Source organism: Pongo abelii, chromosome 13, assembly GCF_028885655.2.
Source record: "Pongo abelii isolate AG06213 chromosome 13, NHGRI_mPonAbe1-v2.0_pri, whole genome shotgun sequence".
NCBI lineage: Eukaryota > Metazoa > Chordata > Mammalia > Primates > Hominidae > Pongo > Pongo abelii.
The window spans coordinates 96,523,833-96,541,537 of record NC_071998.2 but is presented as its reverse complement, the minus strand read 5'-3'; the positions used below and the strand labels follow the sequence as shown (position 1 = coordinate 96,541,537).

At 35.3% G+C, this 17,705-nt stretch overlaps 1 protein-coding gene across 4 annotated transcripts in view; it reads right to left on the bottom strand.

The window, feature by feature from the left end:
• FSD1L (fibronectin type III and SPRY domain containing 1 like) overlaps positions 1 to 17,705 on the bottom strand; it is a 93,055-nt gene that overhangs the window by 54,830 nt on the left and 20,520 nt on the right. For all 4 annotated transcript variants that reach the window (XM_054520398.2, XM_054520399.2, XM_054520400.2 and 1 more), the window contains exons 3-5: positions 16,012 to 16,143; positions 12,343 to 12,444; positions 4,945 to 4,967 (exon numbers count right to left, since the gene is read on the bottom strand). In XM_054520398.2, the coding sequence (XP_054376373.1) occupies positions 4,945 to 4,967; positions 12,343 to 12,444; positions 16,012 to 16,143 (257 nt within the window). The remainder of the gene's footprint in view (positions 1 to 4,944; positions 4,968 to 12,342; positions 12,445 to 16,011; positions 16,144 to 17,705) is intronic.

Below are 17,705 nucleotides of genomic sequence, written 5' to 3'. Positions count from 1 at the left end.
CAAAGAAATAGGAAGTATCAAATCATATTTAATTTATAAAACGAAAAGACAAATTATATCACTAATAATTTCAGAGACTATAATAAAAGTAAAAAGTGAAATAGAAATTTGCTCTTAGTCTTCAAAATTAACTAAATAAAAAACTACAAAATGTCTTTTTAAAGACATTTAAGACAACTGGTTAGCAACTTTCCTCCCAGCCAATTTTTATTAAATTGCATATATACGAATAACAACAAATATCCAATAAAAATAATCTTTACCAGACTCAACATTCATCTGAACATCTGTACACTCAATCTTACTGACTTCCTGATGCCAGCCTTACTCCTTTTCATATGCCAGACAATGAACTTAAATTCATTTATATTCATTTGAATCACACCTTGATTCAAACATTCTCCCTAGTAATAACAGCTACCCCATGTACCCTAAAATAAAAGTAGAGATAGATTGACCTAATATTGTATAGTTTGGTAGTTGCTAAAGATAGGCCATGGATAAGAAAGGAGAGAAGTGAAATCACTGTCAATGAATACCATACTAGGTGTCACTCTGATCTATCAACATCAGCTGCAGGGAAGCCTACTATAAGAAACCGCCCTGTGAAAAACTATATGCCATGGAAATAATAGGAATTCAATAAACATTTACTAGATGAATGTGGAGGGAAAAACAAAAAAAGAATGAAGCCACTTTATCCAAAGTACAGAGAATCTGTAGTCCATTAAAACTGAAGATTAAAAGAAACCCTCTTATTAATTTATAATTTTATCTCAAATTTCAATTTTTCATGCTCCAATAAATTTCCACAAGTATCACAAAGTAAGCCCCTTACTATCTTTGGTTCAAGAATGATCAGAAGTACTACAGGTGAACACTGTCCTCCTAGTACACAATTTGGAAGGGAAGGAAACAGAGCTGGTGGGACAAGGGGGAATACTAGGCCTAGTCAATTGTATCTGCCAAATCAATTGGATCTGCCAAATCTACCCAAGAAGTCAATGAAATGAAAGATGTCAAACTTGCTATATTCACTTATTTTAGGATGAAAAATGTCAAGCTGTTTCTGTATTTAGTTATTTTACTTCATTTTAGAACTAGTAATAATTTAATAGTAACAATAAGTAAACAACAGTTGATGCGTTTATCAAGAAGAAAGTGCTATACTGAAATATAATTTACAGCAAAGGGAATTCACACTGACTGCTTACTATACGCCAAGAATAATGCTGAGTATTTCATGCATATTACACTAAGCTGTCTCTCAAATAATACAATTTCAATAAAAAGGAACAAATACTGAGTCCTACATATGTTATTCTTTACAGCCCCAAGTATCTTGTGATTCAAGGACATCTGAAAGAGCTATAGTCAGATACGTACTTACTAAATGCTCACTGAATCAGTGAATAGGCTAGAACCTACTTGGTTTATTCAAAACCTGACTAAATATTTAAATGTTTACTGAGAAATGTTGAGAAAAAAGATCCTAAAGTATTTTAGAGAATTTTAAACCTTAAACCTGTAAGATCTGATTAAATCACCACGATGTCAAAGAAAAAGTATATGCCCCATAAATGCATTGGAAAAGCTTATCAAAGCTTTAAAAAAAAACAAGAACAACTCTTATTTTCTAGTCAATGAAAACTTAAGTTTCCATGAATCAATTTAGATGGGCAACAATGCTACAATCTTTCAGAAGACTGAACTTTAATTTTTAACTTCATGTATTTAGACATGTGCCTCAAAGCCCAAACTAAACATCTAAAATTCATTAGATAATTCTCTACACTACAGGATCCACAAGGCTAGGTATGTTTTAATTCCCCTTGATTTTCTTAGTTCATTTCTACTAGCACAAGGTAAATTCAAGGATCCTTCGCTCCTGATTTTTGCAAAGAGAAAATAACTACAAAACACAGTTTTCATTTCCTCAAACTACCTAATTAACTTGACTCTCTTTCAAGAACCAATAACTCCTGCAATATACCCTGACTAATCATATTCCAATATTATTAAGTCCCCAGAAGTACACGCTAGTAATTCTATAAAGTTATAGAGATGTGCTTTTATCTTATTTCTATCCTGAGTTTTCTCTCTTAATCCTGCTGTTCCTCTGTGTAACTTCTACCATAGCAAATGATAAATGATGAGTTTTCACAGATATTTTCATTTTTTATATTTGATTTCTTGCTCAGATATGTTACACATTCTCCCTTAAAATCCATCTATGCCCTTATAAAAAGATAATCCTAGGGCGGGCATGGTGGCTCATATCTGTAACCCCAGCAATTCGGAAGGCTGAGGAGAGAGGACAGCTTGAGCCCAGGAGTTTGAGACCAGCCTAGGCAACATGGCGAAACCCCATCTCCACAAAAGATACAAAAAAATTAACTGGGCATGGTGGCACGTGCCTGCCAGTCCCAGCTGCTCAGGCAGCAGAGGTGGAAGGGCCCCTTAAGCCAGGGAGGTCCAGGCTGCAGTAAGCTGTGATTGTGCCACTGCACTCCAGCCTGGGTGATGGAGCAAGACCCTGACCCCCCCAAAAAAAAAAATCCTTTCTTTGCTTGGTGAAAATAGCTACAGTAGTTATTTTATTATGACTATATGTTTAAATTATTTTTATATTTTAAATGGCAATAATGGAATTCTAAAAGCTCACTTTTGGGGAGTACCAAAAACTACATCAGAGAAACCTCAACATTATAAAGCTAAACAACAAATTTTAAAAATTAAGTTGAAGGGCCGGGCACAGTGGCTCACACCTGTAATCCCAGCACTTTGGAAGGCCGAAGTGGGCAGATCACTTGAGGTCAGGGGTTCGAGACCAGCCTGGCCAACATGGTGAAACCCCATCTCTACAAAACACACACACATACAAATTAGCTGGGTGTGGTGGCAGGTGCCTGTAATCCCAGCTACTTGGGAGGCTGAGGCAGGAGAATCGCTTGAACCCAGGAGGCAGAGGCTGCACTGAGCCAATACTGCACCACTGCACTCCAGCCTGGGCAACAGAGCAAGACTCTGTCTCAAAAAAAAAAAAAAAATTAAGTTGAGAGTCAGAAATGTTCCTCAGTCAGGAAGTAAAAATTCTGCCCGGGACCACAAAAATGCTACATGGTTTGAACAAGCAAAAAAAAAAAAACACACACACACACACACCACACACACACACAGTTTGCCTGAACCCTAATTCCTGAGATCACCTGGATACTTATGAAATCAAGCCAAGAGGCTGGCTTAGAAGACGCAAAAAACCCAAGCTTCAGTGAAGAATACAGCTATTGAAATTGGTCATAAAATTAAATTCTGATAAACAAATCTGGGCAAAGACAAAGAGTTCAAGGATACAGACAAGATTCTGTGATGCAAAGAGCCATATAGAATCTTGAAAAAAGGAGAGATTTTGCAAGGTCATGATTAGGAAGTAACTTCTAATTCGGAAAATTAGGAACTAGAGCAGGATGTAGTGGGATAGGTAGCTAAACAGTAAGTATAATATACCCAGGGAGGAAGATGGATGACTCATAGCAATTTCCAGACACAACCCAAATCTACCTTATCCACAAAACTGACCTATCTAGCATCCATTCCTCACACAGCTAATATTTTTCACCTTCAAACTTTCACAATCATCTTTCTAGATCCAGGATTTATAAGAATGATCCATGTCTTTAGCTACTGCCTGATGTAAAATATACAAAAAATATAAAAATTAATATAAGACCAGGCACAATGGCTCACACCTGTAATCCCAGCACTTTGGGAGGCCAAGTTGGGCGGATAGCTTGAGCTTAGGCGTTCCAGACCAGCCTGGGCAAAATAGCAAGACCCTGTCTCTACAAAAAATACAAAAATTAGCTGGGTGTGGTGGCACATGCCTGTAGTCCCACCTACTCAGGAGGATGAGGCGGAGGATCACTTGAGCCCAGGAGGCAGAGGTTGCAGTGAGACAAGACCGCACCACTGTACTCCAGCCTGGGTGCTAGAGCGAGACTCTGCCTCAAAAAAAAAAAAAAAAGAGAGAAACCCAGAAGTAAAATTTTCAGCCAAGATTAACAATAGAGGCACTGTTTTTCACATAATCTATAATGAAAATTTTTGTAAATTATCTGATGAAGAATAATTTAATCTAGGATTTGGAGTGGTACTTTGAAGAGCTGTGCCTTTCAGAGAATCTCATGATCCTCAGATGAAAAAACTTGCTATAATCTCAATACAGACAATACTCAGTGACTAGACAGGCAGATCCAAACTGTTCCTTCTGCGTTAACGCAATCCAAATGTTGCCAGCAACTCCTTTAGCACTCTATGTTCGTTACAAGTACTAAATTCCTTTTCTTAAGCCTGGCTCTACCAATAAGAAAGACCTTTTAAACCAAAACCTTTAATAATTTTCTTTAATTTTCTCTTCCCACAGAATATTAACTAGATAGTGGTGGCATTAGAAATAGAAAGAGATGGCACCAGGAACAGGATGGAATGAGAATACAAGGTGTTAACAGGAGGGCAGTGAAATAGGAGAGCTTTAGTTCTTGAGGACTACTTAAAATGAGTGAGTTCACAGAAAATAAGACCCACTTATATTTAAATTTAACAACAAAAAACACATTCCAGGAATATATATTTTTAAGTTATTCAAAATAGTTCCCTCTTCATTAGTACAACTAATTAAGAACTGTTCTAAAACTAAAACTAACTATATTACTACACCAGAAATGAAATTCTTCTGAAGCACATAATTATCCACAACTATGCTTTTAAAAAATCTTATTGATACAATGGTTATTCCAAGAAAATACACAGAGGACATTTTATTTTGTACTTGGTCACTGGGTTTTTTTAATCTTAACTAACACAATTTTAATTAAGAAACTATTTCTGAATTTCATTTCTGACTTCAATATTTATACTTAAGTAAAAATGTGTTTTATACCATACCTATCCTTGATCTGTCTGGCAGCCTTGGAGCCAATCAGGGAGAAGAGAAAGAAGGCAAGTTAGTGCTTTTCATGCAAGTTTCAATGGCAGTGACATGCAAGAAAAGTTAGGATATAAACCCTGCAATAGATTAGTTCATATTCACCAAAACACAAACTATAGAAAATTTATGTGTATAGTTCACATAAGCTTTCATGTGATGTTAGAATTATAGTAGAAAATCCAGACCCCACAAAAATCACCTTTTAGGAGGAAAATTTAACACTTCAAACAAATTCCAGGTGACTATAAATGTTTTTTTCTTACCTTAAGATTATCAAAACACACCTCCACTTTCATTCAGTCTGATACTCATCAACTAGAGCAACCAATCTCCTTCATGGGACAACTTCCTTCATGGTTTTCTTGTACATGTCAAATTTACTCTCTAATTTTTCTTCAGAAATCTCTTTCACTACTTCATAATTGTTGTTCCAAGTTTTTTCTATATGCCTCTACAGGGCAAGGAATTCTGAGAGTTTGCCTGCTAACAAATACAACTAGGCTGCAATTCTATAAACCTTTACTCCAAAGAAAGTTGTAATGGCAGAAATTCAGACACAAAGAGACCAGAGAAATACTTCTAGCAATGGGGTCTTTCTCCATGATGATTTCATACATGCTACCAACTTAAACCTATATATAAGGTATCTCTTTTGTCTTTTTTTTTATGCAAGCACAAGTTTAGAAAGGGAACTCAGCTATTTACTTGAGGCTGCATGGTCACACAAAATAATAAAAAACAAGTAAAAACTGTTGTCCCTTTTATATTTACATACAATATATCCAACAAAAGTTTTTTCTCCACAGTAACCAGTATAGTTAACAATATATCAGACATAGACAAGGCTGTTTTGCTCAACACTGTATCCCCAGTGCCTAGCAAAAATGCTTAGGACACAGTAATACTTAATAATTATTAAATTTATTTGAATGTTAATTAGATATATGTAGCAATGCTTCTGTGGCCTCTCTTCTTCAGTTCTAACGTTGTTCCTATTTATTATTGGTCATTTTTATATCCACCCTAAAACATTCTGGTCTGAGTACTCTTTCTACTCAAAAACACAGAACTCAGATTTTTTCTTTTTGAGACAGAGTCTTGTTCTGTCGCCCAGGCTGGAGTGCAGTGGCGCGATCTTGGCTCACTGCAAGCTCCGCCTCCCGGGGTCATGCCATTCTCCTGCCTCAGCCTCCTGAGTAGCTGGGACTACAGGGACCCGCCACCACGCCTGGCAAACTTTTTTGTATTTTTATTAGAGACGGAGTTTCACCATGTTAGACAGGATGGTCTTGATCTCCTGACCTCGTGATCCACCCGCCTCAGCCTCCCAAAGTGCTGGGATTACAGGCATGAGCCAGCGCGCCCAGGCAACACAGAACTGAGATTTAAGAGATCAGCATATTATACAGTCTCAGCATTACTATTAATCAGTTGAGACCTTGTATATTAATCATTCTATTTCTTTTCTAAGGAATTTTGTTCCTTAATGTTTCCAAAAATCATTCCCACATGCTACACAAACAAATTCTGTGGAATCTGTATCTTAAGTCATGAAACTACTGTAGTATCAGAGATAGAAAATGTTTAAAAAGTTAATTTAATTGATTTTTTTAATTACTGTCATTAAAGGTGGAATTACAAACAAAGATTTTAATGTAAGTGTTAAAGGAAGGAAAGAAAGGACTCTTCTCTGTACTTGATATGAAACAAGTACTACTAGGATTACTCTTTGCCTCTCCATTCCCTTATTTCTCCTAGGAAAATGATATGACTTATCTGATAATGGGTTTGAAAGGAGAAACTAGAAATGAGTAGCTCAGGACCGTCTGCTTTTTCTCACAGCTTGCTTGCCCAGAGAGAACATATATTCTGTTCTTTCCCTCTGTGCCATAACGTTCACTGAAAGAGGCTTCCCCTGCCCATCACCTGAGGCAGCCCCTGCTGATCATGCCTGGGTGAATTTGTCTGTCTAATTCTAGGTATTTAGTATTGGGAAACTTGCCCAATAACAAAAGCCATCTTTTCCAATATGCTTTTATCATTATTTGGCCTCTTATCAGTTTTGGTTTGTCTTATTTCCTAACTGGTTTCGAACTTAGAGAAATATTACCAATCACCCTCGCATAACCCAATGATATGAAGACGATCACCATTTTTTAAACTGACCACAATGATTCAATTTTGTGTCAAGTGTTACTAAATTTAATAAGGTGAAAATTTTTAGTGTGTGTGTGCACATATGCATGCATGCAAAGCTTTTATGGTATCACTTCATGTACCATGCTGTTTGTGAAAAACCAGGAAAGGAATAAATGAAAAGCCAGATAATCTAGGAAAAACTGTTGTCCATGCATTTACATAGAATATACCCAGCTAGCAAAACTGAAAACTCCCATGGCTCCACTTTCATTTAGGTTCATATTTTACTGCATATATATTGTATAAATACAAGAGAGGTTTAAGAAGTTGTTCTGAGCAATGATTAGAAGGCAGAGTTTCAAATTCTGAAGATATTTCTTTGAAAGGGCCCAATTTCAGGAAATGTCTTAAATTGGAAAATAATTTTTTTTCTAGAATTCTCTCAAAACAGAAAGTTATCCAAAAGATACACAATACTATAAAGCTTATAAGGTTCTATTCCTCTATTTCAAGAATGGTGACTTTTGTCAATTACAAAATTGGCAGAAAGGATTTCAACAGAAGATCTAAAGAGTGATGTTGAGTAAAGTAATATAACTAAGCTTCTTGGAAGCTTTTCAATAACATACAGTACCATAACCTAAAAATAAATCTAAACATTCATTGCAGCTTCTTCATAACTCACTACATGGAATTATGTAGGCTCAAATAAATGTGTTGGCAACAGCAGTGGTAAATCTTGGAATCAGCCGGTACTAATTAAACAGACGTTTGACAAAATTCAGCCTTACAATTCTACTTAAGGAAGTTTGGTCTCAGGTGACATTTCTATGACTGATTAAAGAAATGGAATTGTAAGATTTAGTTTAAAAACAATTAACTAAGAGATGGAGGGAAGGAATGAGGGAAGAGAGAGAGAGAGGGAGAAAGGAAGGCACCATCTCTGATATGAATGCAGAGAAACTGTAATATGAGTAAAGTAGAAGCAATCGCAAACCAATCTTCATAACTGCCAACTAAATTTAAAGACGTTAAACCAGATATTTTCCCAGTCACATAGAAAAAAGTTAACAGATCTTTTCCCAATCTCTTTTGTTCTTAATCTGTAATGGGTGAATATAGAAACTATTTTCTTCTGTGAATTTACCAAGCACTTTGAAGATAAAGTATCTTATTGTTATCTTTCTTCTTTAATATCATCATTTCTCTTTTTATAGAAAGGGACAGGGAAAAAGAGACAGCCTCAAAACATTATTTTCCTTTAGGCAAAAATATGTCTTTGGAAAAAAAAAGATTGCACACCAGTTGATCCCATACATTAGAAGTTTTGTATTTGGTAGACATATATTTATCTGTTCATAAAAGGAACTATTTTTCAAAAAGCATGATCATTTGAAAGAATCTGTCACAAAAGCCGCAGTGAATAACTTGAAATACACTTTGAAATACAGTAGTGCACGCAACTGTTTTATGATTAGGCACATTTGTACAACAGGAGATTGCATTTCTGTAAGACATAAACAGCAAGAAATGAAATTAAGGTGAAAACTACAATTTGACCTATGCTTAACAAATATTTAGATCTGTTTTTTTATATTGTTCCCAAAACTGAAACATTCATGCTTTTGTTGAAGGTCCTCTCCTCTCTCCTAACATTCTTAACTTCAGCCTACAGAGGGAGCTTCTGGCAGTATTTCTGCTTACTTGAAAGTACTGAGTGAGCTTCTACCCACTCCTCTTCTTATTCACTCCTTCCAGTGGTCAGAGGCTAACACTCAATGGACAATATTCTACAGGCGAATCATTCATTACAAGTGAGATGTGGGAAATACACTAAACCCATTCTCCCTCTTCAGCTGTGATAAAATGCAGAAGACACTGTTCCCCTTTCACCTAATTCCGTACTTTTTATTCCATTACAGGGACCCCATGGATAGGAAACTATTTTCTCCCTTCTAGTCTGACAACTGGAGTATGTGTGGCACAATTGTGATGGCAAGTTAGTTACACTGACTTGGAAATTGTTCCACTGACCCAGCTCTTTCTATAGAGAGAATTCAAGGTCTAAAGTCAGGGTGGGAATAGAAATACTAATTTTGGTAAAGGGTCCAAGCAGTGTTCTGCAGGCCAGCTATTAGCAGAGAACCCACATTTGGTGGGATGTTGCCAATTTGTTAAGTCCAGGAATAAAGCTAATGATCTGGATCCCATTTGCTGGTGATCCTTCTGCATAAATTTACTAACAACCAAACTTCTAGCAGTTAAAAAAAATTAGTGAAGGTATGTTCTAAAATCTTTTTGCATTTGTGCTATTTGTATTTGTTTACTTTCAGAAAGTAAAATGCTGGTAAATAGCATAGCTTCACATTCAGTTCTCATGCTGAGATACTGCAATGTGATAATTTAAATATTAGAACTTAAAATACTCTTTTTGAAGATAATGAAGTATGAAAAGACACATTGCCTCGATTTTAGCCTATGCTATTTTTTTGTCCTCATGGGCCATTCATATTAATCTCATTTAAGCACTTTAATGTGGGATATTCACAAATAGTATACCTTAAATGAATTTTTTTCCAGACATCTAACAATATACTGCTAGACTAATAATAATCTCCAAAGTCATCTCTCCCTATTCAGTCAGCAACTAGGTGTTTGAGGCAGGCCTGTAGTCCATGTAGCTGGCTAGGAAAGTGAACTTAGTTTTTTACTTGAACTCAAATTATTATCTGGATACTATTTGGACATACGAAGAAAATAATTGCAAGCAGCTCTCAGTTAAGCATTTTTCCTAAATGATAAACCCAGATTTCTGGCTAGGAAACACTGACAGATATAGTAATGTGCCACATAACTACGTTTCAGTCAATAATGGACTGCATATACAATGGTGGTCCCATAAAATTATAATACTGTATTTTTACTATACCCTTTCTATGTTGAGATACACAAATACCACTGTATTGCAATTGCCTACAGTATTCAGTACAGTAACATGGTACACAGGTTTGCAGCATAAAAGCAACAGACTATACAATACAGCTGAGGTATGTAGTAGGCTATACTACCTAGGTTTGTGCCATTACACTCTAATGTTCCCACAATGATGAAATTGCCTAATGATACATTTCTTAGAAGACATCCTCGTTGTTAAGCGACACATGGTTGTAATTCATTTCACTACAACTCCAAATGGTTTAAGCTGCTAAATAGTACTATAAACTGCGGCAAGACAAGATCCAAATACTAAGAATAAGCGAAGTGGCATATTAAACCACAATGTGACTTATTTTATCAGAACCTTTCTAATTTATAATCTGTCAGGAACAAATTATAACAGAAACAAAGCTGGAAAGAATAAAGGACAGTGAAACAGAAAAGGGTAGCATTTGGGAGAAAGAAGACAGAAGAACTCTAAAAATGTCAATAGAAAGAGAAACATGGGAGAAATAAACTTTTATCATAGTTTTTCCAAGTATCAGTCTCTCCTTAAATCAACTGGATTCAAGGCATTTTTGTGTATTAGTGTCCACATTCTATAGTTTTCCTGTCTTCTTCCTCACTTTCAGGCTGTCAGTTGGTAATTCTTGCTACTATGACTATGCCTGTCATTAACAACTGCCCTACTCCACTAAAAGGGGAATTTGTTAACAAGTAGAAAACAGAAAGAAAAATGCTGAAAATAATAGTAGTATCAAGTACAATAGTCAACAGATTCTGAGAAATGATCTTGAATAGAGGACATTAACTATTGTCCATGAACTCTATGATGTTGATTTTGATGACTAAGACATCTTTTGCTTTCTGCATGTTTCTTAGCTATGTTCCAGACACTTAAGGTTATCACATGAATGCCCTCTAAATAAGTGAAATAGTGCTTTTTTTGTTTTGTTTTGTTTTGTTTTGTTTTGTTTTGAGATAGGGTCTCGCTCTGTTGCCCAGGCTAGAGTGCAGCAGTGTAATCATAGCTCAGTGCAGCCTCAACTTCCTAGGCTCAGGCAATCCTCCCATCTCAGCCTCTGAGTAGCTGGAACTACAGGTACACATCACCATGCCCGGCTAATTTTTTTGTGTATTTTGTACAGACAGGATCTCACCATGTTGCCCAGGCTGGTCTCAAACTCCTGGGCTCAAGCAAACCACCCACCTTGGCTTCCCATAGTGCTGGGATTACAGGCATGAGCCACCATACCTGGCCAACACATCATACTTTTAAAGTACTTTTAAGTATAGTACATTTCCCTTGTAATTCCTTTATATAATAAGTCTACCTATATGCATTAGTAAGCTTCTTTACAACTCACCTCCAAATTTAAAGAATTAATTCATGCATTGGCTTACACCAAAGGAACTTTTGTTTTGATTCATGTGTTTAAAAGAAGAAATCAATTAAAGTTCAATTTTAATATCCAAAGATGTAAGGTGGCAAATGTTACCTTCTCAAGGAAGTTTTTTCTACCTTCAAGTTCACAGAAAATCATAAAATGAAAACAATCACTAGGCATAAATCAATTATAAAGCTACCTTTCTAACACCAATGCAGCTCACTACATACTCCACAAAGGTGAAGTAAATAACATCAAACTCAAATTTTATCTTGATAACTACACAGTAATTTTTGCTGATTATATAGCTTAATTTCCAAATATTTTCACATCATTTTAAAATATATTCTACATTTCTGAGTCCTGATTTGACAAAATGGTAATCATTTAAAATGACCCTACTTAAAAGAAGAATTAGAATTTACAATTTACAATCACTTAAACACCAGGATCTAAGTTAAAACATTAGCAGGCTTCTTGCTCTACTCTTTACATTTTTATACTAAACATATCCCTTAAGTAAGGATCTACATTTCCATGTTGTAATAAAACATTCAATTACTTAAATTAAGCAGTGGGGGCATTTATCTGCAATAAGAAGTTACACAGTTACAGTGCTCATGTGCATAAAGTGATGATGCTTTCCCAAGCAGCTCATAGACAGAAACACAGAAACACTTTTTAAACATATTTGCTGATGACCCTAAAGACACACACTTCTAAGTGTTTGCTTCGGAATAAATGAACAGCCAGCATTTTACTTATCAAGAAACCCCAAGCCTTTATTAGTATTAGAAATCAGTAAAGAAATCCAAAACTAAAGAAAAACAAAAACGCCTTTTTAAAAATACAACTTCTCTTGTTAAGTGTATTAATGCAGTTTTTGTGTACCTTTGAAAATTCTTCAGGTTCCTTTATATCTAATGACCTTGTTGCAAATTCTAATAGTTCTTCAGAGTTCTCCAGGGCGTTATTACATTGACTAATCTGACTCTAGGGGAAAAAAAAAAAACTAAGTCATTAAAATGAAGTTTCCTATTCCCATCAGAATCTTAAATATATATCGTTATAATGAACTTACAAATAATTTTAATAGCAATAATACAGGAAAAACATTTCAGTGAGCTATTGTAGCAAGATAATCAAGACAAGTTTTATATATATATAAAAACTTGTTATATTTGTTTTATATATATATAAAACAAATTTTAATTATCTTAATACTTTGTACCTCTTGCCATAATTTATCGAAAACAGCTTCACTGCATACAGGTAAAGATACACTCATCATTTAAAACAAAAAAAGACCTAAGCGAAGCTTAATCCACTGTCATTAATTAAAAACTAGCAATTCAAGATACATAAAGAATATGGGACAAGTAGGAAGTATTTTTCTAAACCTAAATGGCAAGATTCCTGCTCTAAAGATGAATGTTCGCAATTCAATTTTATCTAATAAACTGCAAGTTTTAAAAATGTTTCTATTGGCTGCTCCTAGCTCCCATATAACAATGCCAGAAGAACAAACTGTTCACATATATTCAAGCAGAAAGAAGGTCCCGACAAACAACAGACATCAATGAGGAACTAGGAACTGAGAGGTAAGTGAAAACAGAAAATATTACCAGTTGTACTGGAACATCACTCATGCCAGGGATGGCTGGAGGTTGATCAAAATGCATAATGCACACTCAGTATGCAAAAGACTTTTTGGTACTTGATGGGAAGAAGGAAAGGCAGGAGAAAAGACATGACCGATGGCCACTTTGGTGGCAGGTTTAATATGCGGTATGAGCTAGGGTGACAGAAATGTTGGCTAGTGGTAGATGAAGACAATTAGAGCTGCTCTGGTAAAGAAAAAGTACAGGGAGGGAAAAGGGAAGGTTGGAGATTAAGCAACTGGATGCTTAAAGGCCATTCAAAAGTGGTGCTGTGAAGAAGGGTCTGGGTCCAAAATAGAACAGAATTCTGCACAGGATGAGTTTTCGGTTGGAACTTCAGAAGATGCTGAGTTGTCCTTTCTTCTACAGTGTTTTGTTTTTTAAATGAATTCATTTCTTATTAGTATTTATTGAAATGTATGGAAACTTTATGAATAAATGAATTATCCTTGAATTATTTAAGTAATACATCCCCCACCCCCAAATATGAACAACAAACCTCAACCTGGGTAGTATGGACACACTTCAGAGGGTATCTGATCCTTGGAAATTGTGCATGTATGGTGTATACGTAAGAGAGAAAGACAACATGTGTTCTTCCACAGCTTTTAGGTGCTCAAAGATATCTATAACCCAAATCAACACACAAAAATTTGCATTTCTACACACCAATAATAACAATCCAAGAAGGAAAATAAGAAAAAAATCCACTTATAATAGTATCAGAAAGAACAGCATACTTTGAAATAAATTTAACCAACAAGGCATGAGACCTATACACCCAAAACTACAATACAATGCTAAAAGAAATATACAACAAAAATAAAGGGAAAGACATTCATGTTCATAGACTGGAACACTTAATATTGTTAAACTATCCATACTACCCAAAGCAATCTATAAATTCAATTTAATCACTGTCAAAATCCCAAGACATTTTTGGAGGGACAGAAAAAATATATATAAAATTCATGTAGAATCTCAAGGGACCCTGAATTGCACAGTTTTGGAAGAGAAAAAAGTTGAATGCCTGAACATTCCTGATTTCAAAATACCTTACAAAACTATAGGAACCCAAACAATGTGGTACTGGCATAAAGACAGATACACAGATCAATGGAACAAAACAGACAGTCCTGAAATTACCCTTCACATATATGATCGAATGATTTCTGACATAGGTACTAAGGCCAAACAATAGGGACAGGACAGTCTCTTCAACAAATGGTGCTAGGAAAACCGAATATCCACAAGCAAAAAAAAAAAAGTCGGTCCCTTACTTAACACCATATGCAAAAAATTAACTAAAAATGGATTAAAGACCTAAACATAAGCTCTAAAGCTCCTAGAAGAAAACATAGAGGAAAAGCTTCATAACACTATATTTGTCAATGATTTCCTGGATATGACAATGAAAGCAAAAATAGACAAATGAGATGACATAAAACTTTAAAACCTCTCCGTATCAAATGGAACAACCAACAGAGTAAAAAAGCAGCCTACAAAATGGGAAAAAAAAAACTGTGAATCATATACCTGATAAGGAGTTAATATCCAGAATGAATAGAAAACTGCTGCAACTTAACAACCACCAAAAAACCCAAGCAACCCAATTGAAAGATGGCCAAAGAACCTGAATAGACATTTCTCTAAAGAAAATACATCGATGGCCAACAAACACATGAAAAGATGCTCAACATCACTAGTCACTAGGGAAATGCAAATCAAAACCATAATGAAATATCATGTCATACCCATTATGATGGCCACTATCAAAAAATAAAACAGAAAATAAAAAGCACTGGCAAGCATGTGAAGAAATTGGAACCCTTCGGCTCGTAGGAATATAAAATAGTGCAGCCACTATGGAAAACATTATATAGAGGGTCCTCAGAAAACTATAAAGAGAATTACCACATGATTCAGCAATCCTACTTCGAAGTATACATATCCAAAAGAATTGAAAACAGAATCTCAAAGAGATATTTAAACTCCCACGTTCACTGCAGCATTATTCACAATAGCTAAGAGGTGTAAGCTGCCAAAATGTCCACAGACATATAAATGGATAAAGAAAATGTGGTATATACATAAGTGGAATATTATTCAGCCACAAAAAAGGAGGAAATCCTAGCACATGCTATATAACATGAATAAATCTTGAGGACATTATGCTGAGTGGAAATAAGTCACAAAAGGACAAATGCTATGATTCCACTTATATGACACATGTAGAGTAGTCATGGAAACAGAAAATAATATGATGATTGCCAGGGGCTAGTAAGAAGGGGAAATGAGTTGTTGATCAAGGGACATAAAGTTTCACTTGCACAAGATGAAAAAATTCTAGAGATCTGTTATACAAAAATGTGAATATATTTAACACCATCAATTGTACACTGTACAGTTTAAAATGGTTAAGAGAATGGGCCGGGCACGGTGGCCCACGCCTGTAATCCCAGCACTTTGGGAGGCTAAGACGGGTGGATCACCTGAGGTCAGGAGTTTGAGACCAGCCTGGCCAACATGGTGAAACCCCGTCTCTACTAAAAATACAAAAATTAGCCAGGCATGGTGGTGGGCACCTGTAATCCCAGCTACTTGGGAGGCCGAGGCAGGAGAATCGCTTGAACCCAGGAGGCAGAGGTTGCAGTGAACCAAGATCACTCCAGCCTGGGTGACAGAGTGAGACTCCGTCTCAAAAAAAAAAAAAAATGGTTAAGAGAATAAATTGTTTTTTTTAACAACAATTTTAGAATACTTATGGCCAAAACAAAAAACCATTCTTCTACAAGGTAAGGGTATAGTTATACTCAGAAATTCACTAATTTTTGCTTACCATAAATCGAGCATTAAATAGACTAAAATTATCCATATTTCGATAGTTGTATGATCTCACCTGTAACTCTTGGGATTTACGAGCTTGTTCCTGCTTAATACAGTTAATCATACTTTCTTTTACTTCATCCAGTATAGAGTATAAACTATCAAATTCTTCGTCTAACTCTGAGAGTATGTTGGACGAATTTTCCTGTTTAAAAAACAAAACAAAATAATTTTACTGAAGCGCTATCAAACATTTAAAAACTACAAGGTATGCCCAAAAGAGAGAATAAATTGATATTATAAACTATGTTGGCCTAATATAAAAATAACATAATTCTAATATTTGACTTAAGGCTTTAAAAAGAGATAAATGCAACAAACTGCCTGCTAATGCTAACAATACTGTTTCAGCTATACTATCAGTTAAGTTGTCTTTTATGGACTAGCCCATACTCTCTTCACTTTACTGTTTCCACAGGACAACATGAAAGGTTGTTTTAAAGTTCCCAACTTTGTCTCCAGACCTCAGTCTCTCAGGCAGACTCTAAGCCAGTGGTTTTCAACCTCTGGTGCATATGAGAATCACTGGTGAGGTATTCTAATAAAATATTCCAGAGATTTTAATTCAGTAATTCTGAGGAACACTTCGCACATACAGAAATGAGGCAGATTTTGTCTAAATTTTAAAATCAGGGTCTCTAAAACACTGCATTTATATAAGATAAACAGAAATTAAAAGACTAAGCAATTATTTATTGGATCCTAAGATATTTATCAAATATTGAATCATCTAATGACCAGAATTTGTAGTCAAATCCTGTATTTTATTAACTAAAATACAGATAAGTTACTTGCCCAAAGCCATACAATTAGTTACTAGTAACATGGTCAATATGGCATTTCAAGTCTCTTGAGTTCCCCATTGCTATATTTGCTGCTATTTCAACAAAAAATAACTTAAATTATTTGTAAAATCCCTAGATAAGCAATATCCACACTTGCAACAATTATATGAGATAGAAGAAATTCTCTTAAGACATTTTTCAACTTGGATGAATCATTCAATTAAGAGAAGCAAACTGGCACTGACTAAAAGAACTAATATATACAATCTACTGTAATATTATATGTCCAAACTTTTGCTTATAATGTTTTTAAAAACCAGATACCTCACAGGCACCTCACCAAAGGTGGTGGTAATTATTTTACTAGTCTATTTACAGTGGTAAGAACAACTATAGAAGTGGAATGTGCAGTCCGGAAGGAAAAAAACCTAACTCAAATCCCACACTAGCCACTCAGTAACAGCATGACCTTATACAAGGCACTTAAATTCCTAGACCTCAGTTTATTCATTCATAAAAAAGAAACAGACTATTTTCCTCTCAATCACCAGATGGCATCTTGTTGCCTTTTGCCTACTACTAAGCTCCCATCTTCAGCAACAAGGGTGTAGTTTAATTCCCCCACTACTTTTTTTTTCTAACGTTAAGGTAGAATTCTAATAATTTATCAATCAGAAGATGGTTTGAGCTAGCTATACATACGATCTCTCTTTCCAGATACCAAATGTGATGATTTGCTTGTCCACAGATCAAGAGCTTTACAGCCATGAGTTTTATGCTTACATAAAGAAAGCTGATTCACCAATTTTCCAATAAAATAGTTCAAGATAGCTAAAATAATTTTTTTTTTTTTGAGACAGAGTCTCACTCTAACACCCAGGCTGGAGTGCAATAGTGTGATCTTGGCTCACTGCAACCTCCA